At 48.4% G+C, this 16,153-nt stretch overlaps 2 protein-coding genes across 24 annotated transcripts in view; one reads left to right on the forward strand and one right to left on the reverse strand.

Annotated features, from left to right (window-relative positions):
* SOX6 (SRY-box transcription factor 6) overlaps positions 1 to 12,604 on the reverse strand; it is a 514,047-nt gene extending 501,443 nt beyond the window's left edge. For 5 of the 23 annotated variants that reach the window (XM_016225178.2, XM_016225176.2, XM_016225171.2 and 2 more), the window contains exons 1-2: positions 11,879 to 12,604; positions 11,035 to 11,210 (exon numbers count right to left, since the gene is read on the reverse strand). In XM_016225178.2, coding sequence (XP_016080664.2) covers positions 11,035 to 11,210; positions 11,879 to 11,887 — 185 coding nt within the window. In that variant the 5' untranslated portion in view covers positions 11,888 to 12,604. Of the gene's footprint in view, positions 1 to 3,074; positions 3,314 to 4,893; positions 5,192 to 5,544; positions 5,943 to 6,333; positions 6,546 to 6,582; positions 6,839 to 9,985; positions 10,989 to 11,034; positions 11,211 to 11,784; positions 11,800 to 11,878 lie in introns of those variants that run through there. The other 18 variants (XM_016225179.2, XM_016225177.2, XM_016225173.2 and 15 more) reach the window with 11 other exon arrangements.
* Positions 11,986 to 16,153, forward strand: part of LOC148092016 (uncharacterized) — a 36,962-nt gene continuing 32,794 nt past the window's right edge. Inside the window, exons 1-2 of the mRNA XM_087822271.1 lie at positions 11,986 to 12,024; positions 12,067 to 12,152. Coding sequence (XP_087678397.1) covers positions 11,986 to 12,024; positions 12,067 to 12,152 — 125 coding nt within the window. The remainder of the gene's footprint in view (positions 12,025 to 12,066; positions 12,153 to 16,153) is intronic.

Genomic DNA, 16,153 nt, shown 5'->3' on the forward strand with positions numbered 1-16,153 from the left:
TGATGAAAGTTTCTGATATAACTTTACCAAAACAATTAGTTTTCAAATCACAGTTGAAAAACCTCAAGCCAAAAGGATAAGCTATGCATTTAAAATGTGCTTACATCTAATAAAAATTGTTTTTCATAGACTATACTGGTGTGGCAGCTTTTTTTTTTTTTTTTTACTTGAGTATGTTGAGATTCAGAGTGTAACCAGTAGAAAATACGGAGTTAGAATAAAGACATAAAATGTTCAATATATTATTTTCCTCATTAGGGAAAAAATAATAGGGGAGAGCCATACTTCTTAAATAAGAAGCAATCCAAATGCAAAGAAAGTCTATTTCCTCCTCTAAAAAGCAATGACTATTTGTTCCTATTTTAGCAAGTTTCTATAATAAAACCTGTTTTCATTAAATTTCATATACCTACACAACTTGATAATTCTGAAATAACCTAGATTAGTTTTTTTAAAACCAGTAATATGACCCATCTAACCTCATGACAGCAGATAATACATCCCATCTGCAAATCATCTTGCTGTATGTTATCTGTGTTTTATCATTTCTAGTACCTGTCTGTGCCTGATATGGTACTCTCAGACACATTAGCTTGATGGAATGTTTCACTTGACTTCAAAAACATCAATTGATATATATGCACCCCTAAACTATATTTAAACAAACAGCTCTTGTATCAACCAAAATTTTAGTTGTACTGTACTACACTTTTAGAGACTGTTGTCTGCAAATAGTAAAAAAGTATATATGAATTCCCTCACTAACAAGGGAATTCTCTCAAACTTAGAGATAAAATGCAAAAGTATAGAAAATATTAAAAGTAAGACAATGCCAATGTATATTAAGCCTTATTAAAAGAAGATTCATTTATTCCAGTACCTATTGTGCTAATTGAAAAAGAATTATTTAAAACATCACTAATTTCTTCACTAGAAGATGGATATGTGTAGCAATTTTATCAGTGACCAATAACCCAATAATTCCTTTTAAAAAGTCAAATAGAAACAGACACGATGCCACCAAAATTTGTCATTTATGTATTAAAAGTAGTATTTTAAAGCTTCATAAAGAAAGACTTGCCAGGTACATTAGCATATTTTAAACATATGCCTATCCCTTACTAAGAAAAATATCTGTTACTTTCTGCTACTAAAAAAAAAAAAAAATGTCCAACAGACAATATAATATTCCTATTGAATGACATTTCTCTGAGTTACTGTTACCAGGTCCATTATAGAATCAGCTTAAGGTATAGAGATTGATAGTGTTTTATTAATATTTTTTACATTTATTTTTCTTTATAGTATAATGTTGAGCATTATAGTTACACAATATAGTATTATAGGAGTCTGTACCCTGCTCCATAATTGCAAACTCATAAATTTTGCATTTAAAAAATACATACACCAGGAGAAAGTTCCTTCTGATTATTTCCAAAACAAACACTAAGAATAGCATTAAATAGGATGAATTTTTTAAAAATCTCGTTGTACCACTGTATGTAACGGAATACGGTGGGAGAGCAGAAGAGAAAGGGGGTGTTGATAGTGTATGAGAAAAGCAACAGAGGTCGTTATTTTGCCTAGGGAGTTAATGATCTAGCATTTAGCTAGATCCTGGTTACTTACTGCCTTTGGTCATGAACTAGATCTAATAAATGTGGTACACGCTTGCTTCCTTTCAGAGTCTGAAGGATTTTGGGGGGGGGGGGAGGTTGGTTGTTGCTGTTCTGGTTGTTTTAGGATAGGGACGATCTGTCTTGAGTTACAAGGTTTTCAAAAATGTAGGAGAAAAAAATCTACACACCATTAGGCCTACTGAACATATGCTCACATATGTGTATTCGGAAAGAGACTCCGAAAAGTATATAGATCATATATTCATGGCCTGATAGAGTTTTAAAAATTCAGTCATAACTTTTCCCCTAACTGTAAGAAAATAAAATATTTCATTGCTTCAATAAAAATCAAATGCAACTAAATAAAACCGTGTCCCCATCTCCCACCTGAAAGGTGCATTCTTGCTGCCATAGCAAAGCTAACCCTACTAATCCCACTATACTTATGGACTGTTTAGGATGTCTGCTTGCTTGTTTGTTTAAAAATAAAGAGAGTCTTCTAGTAGGTATCAGGCATATGTGAATGGCCTAGAAACAAGGGGAGGAGGGAGACTGATGAAAGTGCCTAATGCTGAGTGTTGGATTCCACCGTGAGTGCACAGGATGACAGAGGGAAGGCCATGTTCATGGCTGCAGAAATCTGGTTTCCACCTGAGTGCAGGCAAAAGCTGACCTGAGGCTGGAGTGTGAGAAGCTAGGTAGGAAGCTCAAGCACCAGTCTGGGTACAAACAGAGAGGACAAGGCACTGCTCCTAAGAACCCCAGGCTGAACAAGGGTGAGACCGGGAGAGAGACAGCAGATCTTTCCAGCAGATCCCCCACAGTGAACACTAGCAGCCCCAAGCGGCTAGGCCTGCAGCTGGAAAACAGCAGCTAAATCAGGACACAGACACTAATTTGCTGATCTACCTCTGGGGTCTGGGTGCGAGTGAGCTGAGACAGGTGAACAATCCAAATTGGAAGCCTGAAGCCCCTACCCATGTCAGAATACAATGCCATGCCTGGACTGGTCCTACTGGATTAATGCAGACCCAGGGGCACTAACAGCGCCCCCCCCCCCCCGTGGGCGGAGTGTGCAGAGTAGGTATGCTGCCAGATTTACACTGCATCCCCTGTCCTCACGCAGTCTCCACCCTGCTGCCCCTGTGTGGTTTACCCCTCTAACCAGTTCCCCCTCAACTGAAAAATAAAGAGAGCTGAGCAACAGGAAAAGGGAGACAGATAAATCAAAGACAAGGCTACACTGTCACAGTCTCCCGCAGCGCGGGGGCCTCCCGGGGCTGTCCTGTCTAGTTCCACCCTTCTTCGGAAATCCTGCAGCCCAGGACCGAGCTGAGTGGATCAGGTCGGCCAAGCCCGTGCCTGCGGGCCTTGGGCCTCTGGGACGAGGTGCTGAGTGCGCAAGCTAATTATACATGTGGCATTTGGGCAGCCGACTGTCCAGTGACACCTTACCTTATGAGGAAACGTCAACCCAAGCAACTGTTCAAAACAAAATGCCATCGCGGGATCAGCTTCGCCGGCTCTTAGCCGGTTCAGGATTGCTTTTCCCACAGCCTCTCACACTTAGCGAAAGAATGTGGCCTGAGGAGGCCAGCCGTGGGCGGGCGGACCCGCCAGGGTTGGGGGGGACAGGCGGGGCGGTCCTTGCCAGGTGTCCGTCCCGTCCCCCCTCGCCATGGACCAGATCGCGGACCCGACCACTTGACCTTTTTATCCACCGAGCCCTCCTCCTAGAAATAGACTGGGCGGGGCTGCGCCTGTTCTCCTCGGGACCCGGGACCTGGGCGTGTGACTATAAAGGGCAGAAGAGAGGAGACCCTGGGGAGGCGGGGGAGAAGGGGCACTCTCACACCCCGGCTCCACGGGGTTGTTGGTTGGACAGCGCAGCCGGGGCGAAGGGCCGGCCAGGGGAGTGCGCGCCGAGGTCAAGCGCCCCGGACACGGACGTCATCCGAGTGCCCCACTGACAGTGCAGCAGGAGGCCCAGAGCCCAGCCCAGTTTGCCCAGCGACGGCTGCGGGCCATCCCGAGACCGAAACTTCAAGCAAGCACGGCCCTCAGAGGAGGTCACACACACACGCAGAAGCAGCCCGGGACAGCCCATCTCGCTAACTGCCCAGCCCCGCCAGCGGAGTCGTAGACTTATTTTTAGTCCCCAAATAGGGGCAGCATTCAATATCTGGCAATCCATACAAACAAGTGTTTTAAAACTTGGTCAGCCTACGAGAACTTAATAAAACTCATAACACGCCGGCAACAACCACCTTTTATCTGCTCTGAACACACCAATTCTCTTACTATCTTAAAGCTCCGCGGAGCGCCCGGGAAACGGAGCTAATCTGTCCTCCGCAGCCCCGGGCGCTCCTTCTGGCGCCGGAGCACGGCCCCAGCAGACCTTGCACAAGCCCCTTCCTTTCTCTGGCCAGCCCTTTAAGAGAGAAAGAAAAAAGCAGCTCCCCGGGGAGCGGCCCGGTGCAGCGGGTGGCAGCACCGCCCCCGGGCCTGGGCCGAGCCCCAGAGAGGCCGAGCACCGCGAGTCCGCAGAGAGCGCAGCGGGCGGCGGCCCCGGGCAGGGAGCCGAGAAGGACGCAGGGCGCCGGCGGGGCTCGGGGACGCGGGGTGCGAGCGCGCAGGGCGGAGAAGCGCCGCGACTGTGCGCTGGGCCCGGGGACTCCGCGCGGAGCCCGCGCCCCGCAGGGCTGGGCGGCCGCTAACACACGCCCCCGCCGGCCCGGCACCACTGCCCAGCGCCCCAGCAGAGGGGACCACAGATTAGCGCCTGGGTTTCGGATTGTCTTGGAATTCTGTTTAGTTATTCCTAAAGAGATCATAAAAAGTCCCGTCCAAAAAGAAGGGTAGGGGAGAGGAAGGGAGAGAGAGGAGGAAACTGGAGGCAACTCGAGCGGGGTCCCGGGAAAGTTGCCGCCGAGTGTGGGAGGAGGAAGCGTACGGGTTTTCTAGCGACCCGGGTTTTCTTTATGAACTCCTCGGGGGAAACTTCACCCCCGCGGAGAGCGCGGCGCAGATCCTCGACTCCCGCCCGCCCTCGCCGGCGTCAACCTCACAAATAGCCGAAGTTTCCAAACCAAAATGGGGGTGGGGCGGGGGGCAGCATTAAGAAGCCCAGAAACCCAGTGGGTCCTCCCCACCTCCCACACCTCGCGCCTGGCTAACACTGAAGCGCTCCGGAAAACTGCGGTGTCGCAGTCAGTCACAGGGCGAACTAACCCAACACTTTTCAAGAAAACAAAATATTCGCCGGGAAACTTACTTTGCATTTAGTCTCTATTCTTTGGGGGGATGCGGTTTAGGTCGGCTCGTAAGGAAAGCTCGTTTTGTCCAGGTTGGATATTGTCTACTTATGGATCAACCCTTGGGTGAGGGTTTATTTTAATTTATGGCTTATGCATTCTTTTAAGGTCGATTTACATGACCTCCGGCTACAACTAAGACAGCCGAGGAGGGCACTCCAGTCGTCAGTCGGCCAAACCCACAATTAAAACAGCCCTCCCCCTAGTCTTGGTGTGACTGGGACTCTCCCGCGGTAGGCTGGCTGCCTGCTTTCCTCTTTTCTCTCTCTCTTCTTTCTTCACTTGTCTTTTTCCCTCTTTCTTTATGTCTTTCTTTTTTTAATATCACGAAATAAGATGTGATATCAATTTGAAAGTTTCGGTATAACTTTCCCTAAACCCGAGCCTGCAGCGATAACAAGAGAGACAGCGCTCACAAAGCCCTCAGGATGCTGCCCTCTTGTGGGAACAAACGGCATTACCACCCAGCGGTCCCATCTGAACCCTCGCAGAGCACACTCGCGTTTGCTGAAACCGGGGGGAGGGGGGGGGGAGCGGGAGAGGACACTACACACGCAGGCACACAAGCTTCTTACATCACACACTCGCGCAAACTTCAATGAGATACCTACCTCAAACTTCACGGAGACTTAAACATTCATTCTCTAAGCCACCTGACTTCTGTTTGGTATCACTCCCAGTTATACAGGTTAGACTATCTACACGGGGAGGCGGAGGAGGTGGGCCGAGAGGGCGGACAGATTTCCGGACGAATACTTAGGATGGCGATAACCGCTTTCTGCTGTCAAAGGTTGCGTTGTCTGTCTCTTTCCCCTGCCCTTTTTGCCTTAGTGTCCTACGCACAGTTATCTACAGCTACAACATGTGTTTCCTCGGAGTGGATTTTGGGGCTTGGGGGGTGGCAAGAAAACCAGAAGCCGGCCACGCAGAGCTGTCACCGCCTCCGGAACAAGGCACAACTCTCCGAGGGGGACGCATCCTGGGGATCCGTGCGTCGGCCGGCGAGCGGCAGACGCTCGGGCCCCTCTCAGACTCAACGCCCCTCTCGGTCGGCCCAGCCGAGCGCCCTCCTCCCGCTCCTCCTCCGCCCCCTCCCACCCCAGCCTAGCACGGAAGCCCGCCCGGGCTGGGCGGCCGCGGCTCCCGGCAACCCGCACCCTCGCCGGGCTCCGCGCGCTCAGTTCTAGTCCCTCCGCCTGTCCTACCCTAGCCCCCAAGTCCGCGCTCAGGAAAACTAACCCCGGAGCTGCCAGGAAGGGCAGGAGCGGAAGGCGCGGGGGACGGGGCCCGGCCCGGGTTCCTGCCCCTGCCCCTCCGGCTCCCCAACAGGTAGCTCACACGCGGGCCGCGCGCCGCTCTGCCTCCCTCGCTCTCTAGATCGCTCGCTCCGTCCCGGTTACCTGGGCGGGCTCCAGGACGGTACCGCGCGGGAGGGCTCCTGGTGCGCTGCGCCGCGAGAGTAAATGGCATTAAAGAAAAAGGGAAAGATACAAATAAAAAAATTTCTTAAGGAAGGGGAGTCGATGCTAGGTCAATTAGCACAGCCCCGGGAGCAAGGGAGCAGCACCCCCCCCCCTCCACGCCGCGGCCGGCGCAGCCCGTTAACTCAAGTCAGTGGGGTGTCCCGCCCCGGGCGGGGGAGCGCTGACCCGCAGAAGTTTGCCGCCGGGGTGCCGGGAGGTGCGCGCAGAGCGGGTAGACTAGGGATTTCCCCCTTGAAACAAGTGAAGGCGATGGTTAGTGCTGTCAATCTTGGCAATCAGTGTGAGCGGCCATGTCGTAAGTATTCAAAGCATTTCCCGTCGTGCAACATCAGAAAGTGAGTGGCCAGGGCATTGATCTGAGCGAGGGAGAGGAGGCAGGGCTCCCCTCCCAGACAACACAGGCAAGATGAGACAAGAGGCGAGGGAGGCGGCGAGCCGGGCGGGAGGCTGGGGGCGGGGAAGGAAGGAGGGAGAGCGGGAGGCAGAGGCAGGAGAGCTGGAGAGGGCAGAGCCCGGCGGAGCGGAGGCTGGAACTGCAGGGAGCGCCTGGGAAGAGAGTGAAGCGACTGTTAGGAGGGCGCTGGAAGGGGACAAAGAAGAGGGGGCGCCGGGGTCGGGGCGAACGGGGACAGGAGTTAGGTGGGGGGAGGCCGAGGGGCAGAGGGCCCGAGGGGCGCTGCTAGGACGGGGCTGCCGGGAGGAGGAGTCGAGGGGAAGGCCGACGCCGTGGGGAAAGGTGGACGGCGGGGGAGAGGAGGGCGAGCGGGGAGGGGGAGAGGTTCGCGGGACAGGGGAGTGCCGGGCGGTGGCTGGAGCTTTGAACGAGTTCTGTGACTGCGGCTACGGGCCGGAGGTGAGAAGCACTGAGAGGGAGAGCTGGGCCACAGGAGTGAGTCCTGAGAGATGCAGGGAAGCGGGAGGACGGAGCTGTGGCAGAGCAGGAAGGAGGAAGGAAGGGTGAACACTAGCTGAGTAATAAGCAGGATGAAGGAAAACCAAAAAGAGGAGGGGTCGAAAGAGAGCCGAGAGGTGCAGGAGGCAGAAATAAGGAAACTCACCGGTGAGCAGGATCTCAGTAGGTGGGAGAAGAGAAACATAAGTTAAAAGATGCAGGAGGAAGAATTGAAAGGAAAAAAAGAAAAAGAAATTGGCATAGGAAACTCTCCGCTTATGAAGGTGGTAATGTTCTGGAGGCCATGTGGATTATAAAGTTTATGAATGAAAATTATTATAAATAAGACTGACAACCTACCAAAAAATGATTATACCTTTACAACAATAAATAAAACAGTTCCACATGAATTATATGGATGAGTTTGTGTTATGTGGAATTGGGTGGGTGATATATGTATACGATCTCAACTTTGTATAGGAACAGATTTAGAGAAACAACTTCAAGAGGGTTGGCTTGGAAATTATAGAAATGAAAAGTATTTCAGTCACCCAGGACAGCATGTAAAACTCCATAACTCAGGTGTAAAAAATTATGTAAATAAGACTCCCCCCCAAAAAAATACATAAATTAAAGATTCTCTTGGACGCATGTGTACGATAGATCAAAGATTTGAAGGGTAAAGGTGGGCTAAAGAAGTAAAGACCTGGAACTTTATCTCAGTGCAAAAAAGCTGGGGGACTGAGAAGGGAGAGAATAATCATGAAGTAAGGTAGTAGAGATGCAGAGTAAAAGAGACAGATGAGAAAACCAGCTTTGAGGGTCACAGACACAGAGCTAACTAGAGGCAGTGTCTGGAAGGTGAGGTTGTCCTGCCTTAACCGGGGCCCAAAGAAAAAGACTAGATTTGAGAAACTGAGGTCAATGGAGAGTCAAATTTACATCAAGATTAAAAACTGGGAGAGAGGTTCTGACTAGCATGAGCTACAGAGGTTTGTGGAGGGAGAGGTCCTTACTCTGTAGAAACTGATCGGAGACGGCCACTTTGAGACACTTCATAAACAGACACTTCATGAAAGAAAATATGGACCAGAAGAGAGGGGTCAGGAGTTATGACTAGAAAAAACAAATATAGAAATCTAAAGTTGTCACTTTGAGGAAGACCTCCCACAGATGAAAGATAAAGGGGAGAAAGCCATATCCTTGTTATGTTAACTCTGAGGAAGACGAAGAGAGTCAGCAAGCATGAAGACGGAACAAGCTAAGGTGTCAGCCACACACTGGCTTCTTCAAGTACACTCCATGTTTGGTTTCACATGGATTCCAGAGAAGGAAAGGGGATAGAAATAAGGATGGTGGTGACCACCTCCGATTAGTGGGACGGAAGGAATGACTAGATGCTTCTACCACAGTAGGAAATATGATGCTCACATATTGGGAGCTTGGGGACTGTAAGTTAGAGTGACTTGAAGACTGTTAGCTGAGAGGAGAGCTAGTCCCCAAGAAGAAATTTTGTGTCCCCATTGCCCACAGCGACTTTCAGGACTGAAAAGTCTGCCTCTGGGAGCCAGAGCCTAGAGGCAGGCGAAGGAAATGCCTGGCACCTTGCATGCCAGCTTCTTCCACCCGGCTCCAAGAACTGGTGTGCCCTTGACCTCCAAGGCCCAAGGGGCAAACCCAGACTGGTGTTCCTAGCCTAGACTGGGGTCAGTCTCTTCTGGGATTTGTTTCTGTTTTTGTGAACAGTGTGGCCGGGCCCAGCGCTGGGATCCAGAGCTCTTGGGCCGCCTGCCCTGGAACTCAACCACAGGAGCCAATCTCTCCAAAGTCTAAAGGCGTCAAAATCAAATGACCTGTCCTAATGCTTGTAGAGTTAGGGCAATGAGTAGAGGTGGTACTTCTAAGTCCCAAAGCCTGAATCCTCAGGGAAGAGCTACCGAGGAAGGTGAAACATTCCCGACGGAAACGCTGGGGCTCGACTGGATTCCTCAGAGTTGCTGCGACAAGTTTGACTTCTCAAGTACCAGCGCATCCGTCTCTAAATCACATAGCACCGGGGAACCTAGGGGGTAAGACTGACCCTGCCAACAAGATGCAGGCCGCTGGTGGAAGGCAAAAAAAGGGGGGAGGAGGTGACATTACCAAGATCTCTGGTATCCAAGGCCCTAAGGGTGAGCCACGGTGGACCATCCGGGAAGGAGCTGCAGGAATCCTCTTTAGATTTCATCTAATAAACTGATACCAAAGTACATAAATAAGGCGGAACCTGGAGCTGTCACAACACTGATGCCTAAAGCAAGGGAACTAAAGTTTGGGGTCTCCGTGCGGCACTTCAGGCCATGCACCGGGTGACACGTGGCCCTCGGGAGCAGTGGGGGGCACCCTGGGGGGTTTCCTTTCTAGCCTCTCACAGGACTGTACAGCGTAGGGGGCAAGGCGAAGAGCGCTGCAGCGGGCTTAAGCGCGGGGCTCTCCACCTGGTCCGCACTGGCCCGCGGGCTCCGAAAAGTACCAGAAGTAGCAGAGGACACCCAGGCTCCGCGGCCAGAAACCGGGCACCTAGGACAGAGGCTTATTTTCCGTTCGTGTCGGAATGCCGCACACCGCAAGAACCCCGGGCGAGAGCTAGGGGAATCAGAAAGGGAAGGAGGTATAAGCAGATAGGGACTGACTTACGTGCCCGCAGCTGTCGCTGCCTCCGTGCTGTCCAGATGTCCCTGCGCACTGCAACCAGCAAAGGCAACTGGGCTTTGCTAAGTTTGGCCTCGCACCTCCAGACAAGAGGCGCGAACCCGCAAAGGCGAGGAGTGCGCGGTTCCTGGAGAGAGGTCCCCCTGGACTTAGGAAGGGTAATGCAAGGAATTCTGCTAGAGAAGTTAATATTTAAAGCACCCACGCAAAAAGCATAACGACTGTTAAAAACCTCCAACTCTCGCTCGGATAGTCTCTTTACACCAGCCGAGCGGACAATTCAGATCTACATGACTTCATCTTAAGGTTGCTAACTTCTTTCAGGAGGGACTTTATAGCTACTGTATAAATAAGATAAATATAAATGTCTTTACTTCCAAAACACGGGGAATGAGAACTTTTACTGAAACGAAGAATTAGTAAAAGTGTATAAAATACCAAAAGGGAAGAAGTTGACAACTTTAATTGCAGCATGGAGAAAAGTTTTAGCAATTGGCTTCCTTAAACAGGGATAGCAAGCATACCATCACTCCAGCAGTCCATCGCACTTCATTTCAGTTTGTGTAACCAAACAACCCAAACTCCCAAATAACAGTGCCCTTGGGACTCTGCCTCAAGAGGTCGGAACTCGTGTTTCAACAATAAAAGCAAAAAACAAACTGTGAATAAAGCTCTGCGTTCTATGAGATGTCATTTTGCAAAAGGACAAGGCATTGTCCCTCAACTTTAAATGGACAGAGAACAACATTCAATTTCATTTGAATCCGAGAGTCATCCTGTTGGGAAGACCACAGAGGTAGCAACAGTAGCAGCAGCAGCACCGTCACAAAGGAGGTAGGGGAAAGTAGTAAAAATGCATGAACTTTTCTCAAAGAAAAATAAAGATAAATCAAAAATAAGTTTTACAGCTATGTCTTTCCTGGCTTAGGAAAGTTAATTTTAAAAGTGCTCCCGCTGTCTAAGGTGCGAAGCCGAGGCTAGGGGAGTGCGTGGCTGGAATCTGCATGCTGATAAGAGAAGGCTGATGTACTTACAGTGACAGAGGGCAGGCTGCGGGAGGAAAGCTGTTTGTGTCAGCCTGCGAGTTACCCGGGGCTGCAGTGAGAGCAGGAGGGAGGAGTGGGAATGCCAGTCTGCGCACACCTTCACCGCGTCTCATTACATCTGCCAGCCTCTCTCTCCCTCTTTCATTTCCACATTCCCTTTGTTCCTGAAAAAAAAAAATCTACACGTCACATCAGAGTCCCCAGATGCAGTCTACACCAAAGAAAAAAAATGAATAATTCAGTCAAACTGTGCATAGTCTCTAAGGCAATAAATCTATTGCACTTAAAGAAACGAAGGGTAATTACCACCATGGAATCAGACTAAGGCCAAAGACCCAAGACGCGGTGGGGTCTCCGGGTAAACTCCGGTCAAATAAAGTTTCATTTGCTTAATCCTTTTGACGCCTCGGATGAAAAGTCAGGGGAAGATTTTTCACTTATTTTAAAAGGATGTTCACTTCTTTTAAAACACAGTTTAGAAAGGGGGTAAAAAGAAGGGGAGAAAAGGCTTAGGGCGTCCCACCCTGATGTAAAGGCTCCCAAAGGAAGCAGCACAGAGCGGCAGGGACAGGAGCCAAGACAGTGTGTCCGGGGATCCCGTGCAAACACCATCCCACCCCCCACCCCCGCCCCACTCTACCCTCCTTGGCTGCCCTCTAATCAGAGGAGGGTCGCCCTCCATGCTCACCCACCACCGCAGCAGTTCGGCAGGAGGGAAACTGGGATCTGGGAACTTACCTGCAGCACCAAGACCTATGAGAAACAGCGCTTCCCTGCCACCAATACCCCATGCCATCCCCGTGAACCCTTCCAAAGTGCCGTAACCACCTACTTCTTCCATCTGTCCCCGGGAAACTGTAAACGGGATTCCCCCCCACAATTGAATGGAAGCTCTGTACTGTACCGACTTCTGAATTTGCCCTGGGTTGAGTTTAGGGAATGTCTGGAAAGAAAAAAGGGGGAGGAAAAAAGGAGGGGGCAGCTCAAGCCTTGTCCAAGTTAGTCAGAAGGCTGTGCTAGGCAGGAAGGAGCTACAGGAGAGACAGCTGGGATGCAGACTGCCTTGGAAATCTCAGGTCTAGGAACCGTGTCCTTTCATCCCGGAGGTAAGAATGTGTGACTGTCGTGACTGTCGCACGTTTATTCTTTCGCTGTCTGTATGTCTCTCTTCCCCCTCGCCAAGGACCCTTCCCTCCCACTGGGGTCAGCTAGCATGCACCCCAGAGAAGGGCACAGAACGACGAAGGGCTCTATTTTCCAGGTCTCTTCACTTATAAATTGTGGGTGTCACTAAGACGAGATGTGCAAATCTTCCACCGCGGGCAGCAGCCACCGGACCCTCCGTCCCTCTGCCGGTGCGCAGTGGTCGCAGTATCTAGGGCAGCAGAGCAGTCCGAGAGCCCTAACCCGCCGGGATGCCTGGCCTGAGGGCTCAGGTGATGCTGGGGGGACTCGCGCGTCCCCAAAGGATTCCGCTGAAGGTTTTCACACCATCACCACCTCCCGCCGACTCCACGCGCACCGACACACACACACACACACACTCTGCCATTCTGGCCGAACTCCTCATTTAAACTCAAGTCCCTTTAACACTCAATTCAGCCGGTTTGAGACCAGCGGGAAAAGCAGCTGGATACGTGGATGAACTGCGAGGATGCCAACCGCCGACTCGGCCGAGCCTTGTTTACGTGCCTAAGTCGCCACCTTGAGGTCGAGCGGAAGACTGCGCGGGCTCCCGCAGTCCACACGAACCCGGCTACCACCGGCCACGTAGCCTTGGCGACTGCCGGGGACCGCTTTAAAGGGAAGCAAAGGCAGGGCACCCCGCGAGTGGACGGGTCGGCAAGGGAAGTCCTACCCCCTCAAGATCCAGGCTGAGAGTGTGGGCTAAAACTGCATAATAGCGGAAACCAATAACCGGGAACCGAACGAAGGTGCACTCTCCCAGCAAAGTACAGCGCTTCGGACTAAACAGTCTGCAGCTCTAAGGCAGGCGCTGCTGCCCCGAAACTTCAAGCGCTAACTCCCAGGGCACTGGCGTGGGGTGGAGGCAGCTTCCAAGAGGCTCGGCGTCTGCTCCGGTCCTGCCCAAGGACCGGGCTCCCTTTTGCAGCGACCTCGGGCTCCGCACTCCCCGGGCTCGTCTCCGGCTTGCTCCCCACTCTCGGGGCCGCAGACAAAGGGACTCAGGGGCGCGGCCAGACCCTAAGTCACAAGCGATGGGGGTGGGAGGTGAGCTTCCGGACAAGAACTGCGCTCGAGAGAGGGACGGAGAGTCAGCTCTGCCGCCTGCTGCAACGGCTGGACACTTAGCTCTATAGTCGCCCATTTCTCAGGAAACCCTCCTTTCTGATGGTCTAACAATGGATTCAGTAAAATAATAATAATTGTTAATTTTATCAGCGATTTTCAACTTTCCCATCCCCGCCTCTATTGAACCCCTCCCACACACCGTTCGTTCTGTACTCAGGCCTCGCATTGTAAGGACACCCGGCCTAAGAACCCCCTAGCTGAACCCTGAAATGATTTGTGTGTTCTTTGTCATTCCTGGGCGCTGCCTCCAAGGCTTGGGGACGTCCACAAGGCCGCTCCAAGCCCATCCTCCTGAACTGGGCCCCAAGGGTGCCTGCTCAGTCACAGCCCTGCTGCTTGGGTGCATAGACATTGTTTAAATGCAGTGCTTTACAAAAGAAGAATTTTATCTCAAGAAAAGGGGCACTCAGAAACTATTTTGTGGAATCTGAAGCCATGAATCACCACTTACTGACTCCAGCTGGGGTCTTTCAGTATTTCGGTCAGTATAATAATAATACTTAATGAAATAAATTAAAATTTAAAAAGAGAGCCACGGCAACCCAGTGCTAATAATGGACAACAGGAAATGTCTTTTCAAATCAGAGAAACAACAGGCCCCCAAGCCAGACACTGTTCCCCTGTTTCAGGCCACAGCATAGCAAATTAACATTGGGCTGCTCCTCCACTCGTGTGGAAAGCTGAGTGTTACTGAATACAGTCCTGAATTTTCCCGGGGAAGCCCAATTATAGAAACACCTGTGTTAAGTAATGTTATTCTAATCCACTGTGAAAACCTTAAGTATGTAATAGCCCTCAAATCATCTCGTTTCTTAGTTGCAATGGGGTGGGCCAATCTCATGTCAGAACATTAGACTTGTACAATGTCCCCAAGAGCCTTATCTCAGAGGGGCCTTGGTTTTACCATACCTAATCCTGGCAGCTCATCTTCTCTTAAATGGAAGGATATACACTTGAAGCCTAACGTAACTGACAGAAACTAAGCCTGGGTAGAAACCTCATTTAAAGAAAATCAAATCAAAGGCCAATGACTATAAAACCGGAACACATGGCACATGTACAGTCAGGCAATGACTCCATGATCTTTAAATCAAAATCCTAACATCATAGGAGACATTCTCATTATTCTGTATATATGCTTCACTTTACTATAAATAGAATATCAATGACCAAATATAATGAAATAAAACTAGTGTGGTAGAAGCCAGAAGATTATAAACCTCTACAAATTCCCTCCAAAAGTGCACATCAGACCTAATATTTTAAAATGCCAGACCCTTAATATTTTTGAAATGCTATAGGAAAGAAAATTATTTATTAAAGAAATGATTGTTTTATAGCTTAAAGCTGCCAAAACTAATGTTACTAAAAGGTCTAGATGAAAAGTAAAATGTTTATCAGTCATCCAAATGGTTGTCTTACAGTGATACATAGAACTATTTTTCCAACTAAAAGTGATCTAGATGATTACATAGGTAAGCATGTATATCACAAAAACCACAGAAAGAAAAAATATGTTAGAGTTATAGGAAAATTCAACCACAGAAATACACTTTATTCACTAAAATTCAAGGTATCCCACGGGATAGCATCCTTCTGAGATATCGTGTTACCTTTTCACCATGAAGTAATATTGTTAAAGCATTTGCATTCTTTCATATGTGCTTCTCTGTGTTTAAAGAAATACCTCTTCCCAAATCTGAGGTTTACAACTCACTAAGATGACTACCATTTCATTCATTACACATTTTAGCCACACCAGAAACATCTGATAAATCATATAGATCCATTCCCGTGCCTGCTAAAAGACAAGCAAGGAGCACAAAAATAATGCTGTAAAACTGCTCACTGATAAATAAGCAATAAAACAATAATTTACTAATGTTACTAGTCTTTAAAAGTTTGATGATTTACCTCAGAAATTTTATGCTTTATATATTATGTTAACATTGTTTTAAAAACCTGCATTTGATTAAATTATCTAATTTTAAGATTTGTTACTTAAAAATCTTTCTTCCAAATCCCAGGTTGCTATTTTTAAAATTTCTAAATAGAGGATTTCTTTTTGTGTGTTTTTAAATATCAAAATTATGTTAGAGACTTTTGCTGTTTTCCACATTTTTTATTCACATTTAAGTGCTTATCGAGTATCTAATATGTGCAAAGCAAATAAGTAAGTATATTAACTAGGGATCCATCTGTTACACCATTATGACTTAGTAAATGTTAATTAAAAGTCTCCTGCACATATACTGAAAAATTAATATTTTAAAAGTAGTTATTACAACAAATCCTTTTCATTTAGGATGCAATGTATTATTGCAAAAGCCTTCTTAATATATATCACTGCCAGAAATATTCCATTGACATTAATGGCTCGATTATTAGAACAGAAAAAGCCTGAAAAAGTAAAGCATATATTTCCTAAAAAATAAATATGGCAAAAGATTTGGAGCTCTAAATTAACTGTTTCTTTGTGTAACAAATACCTTTTCCTTATATTTTTCTATCATTGCACATTTCAATATGAAATATCCCCAAGAAAACTCTGAAAATGATTTCAAAAGGGACACTATGTTTAAGTCTACATTTATCATGCATCTTTTTTAGGTATAATATAGCTCGTGTTGCTAATAATTTCAATTAATCACTACAAAGCAATGTCCTCAAAATATCTATAAAAATATTATAATCCTAAAAGTAATATTTAGAAAATAAATGGAGTATGTGTGTATTTTTTAAATGATAAAGAAAGAATCTAAAGACATATACAACTTATTCTTACTGATAGGAT

Source organism: Miniopterus natalensis, chromosome 11 (assembly GCF_054644295.1).
Source record: "Miniopterus natalensis isolate mMinNat1 chromosome 11, mMinNat1.hap1, whole genome shotgun sequence".
Lineage (NCBI taxonomy): Eukaryota > Metazoa > Chordata > Mammalia > Chiroptera > Miniopteridae > Miniopterus > Miniopterus natalensis.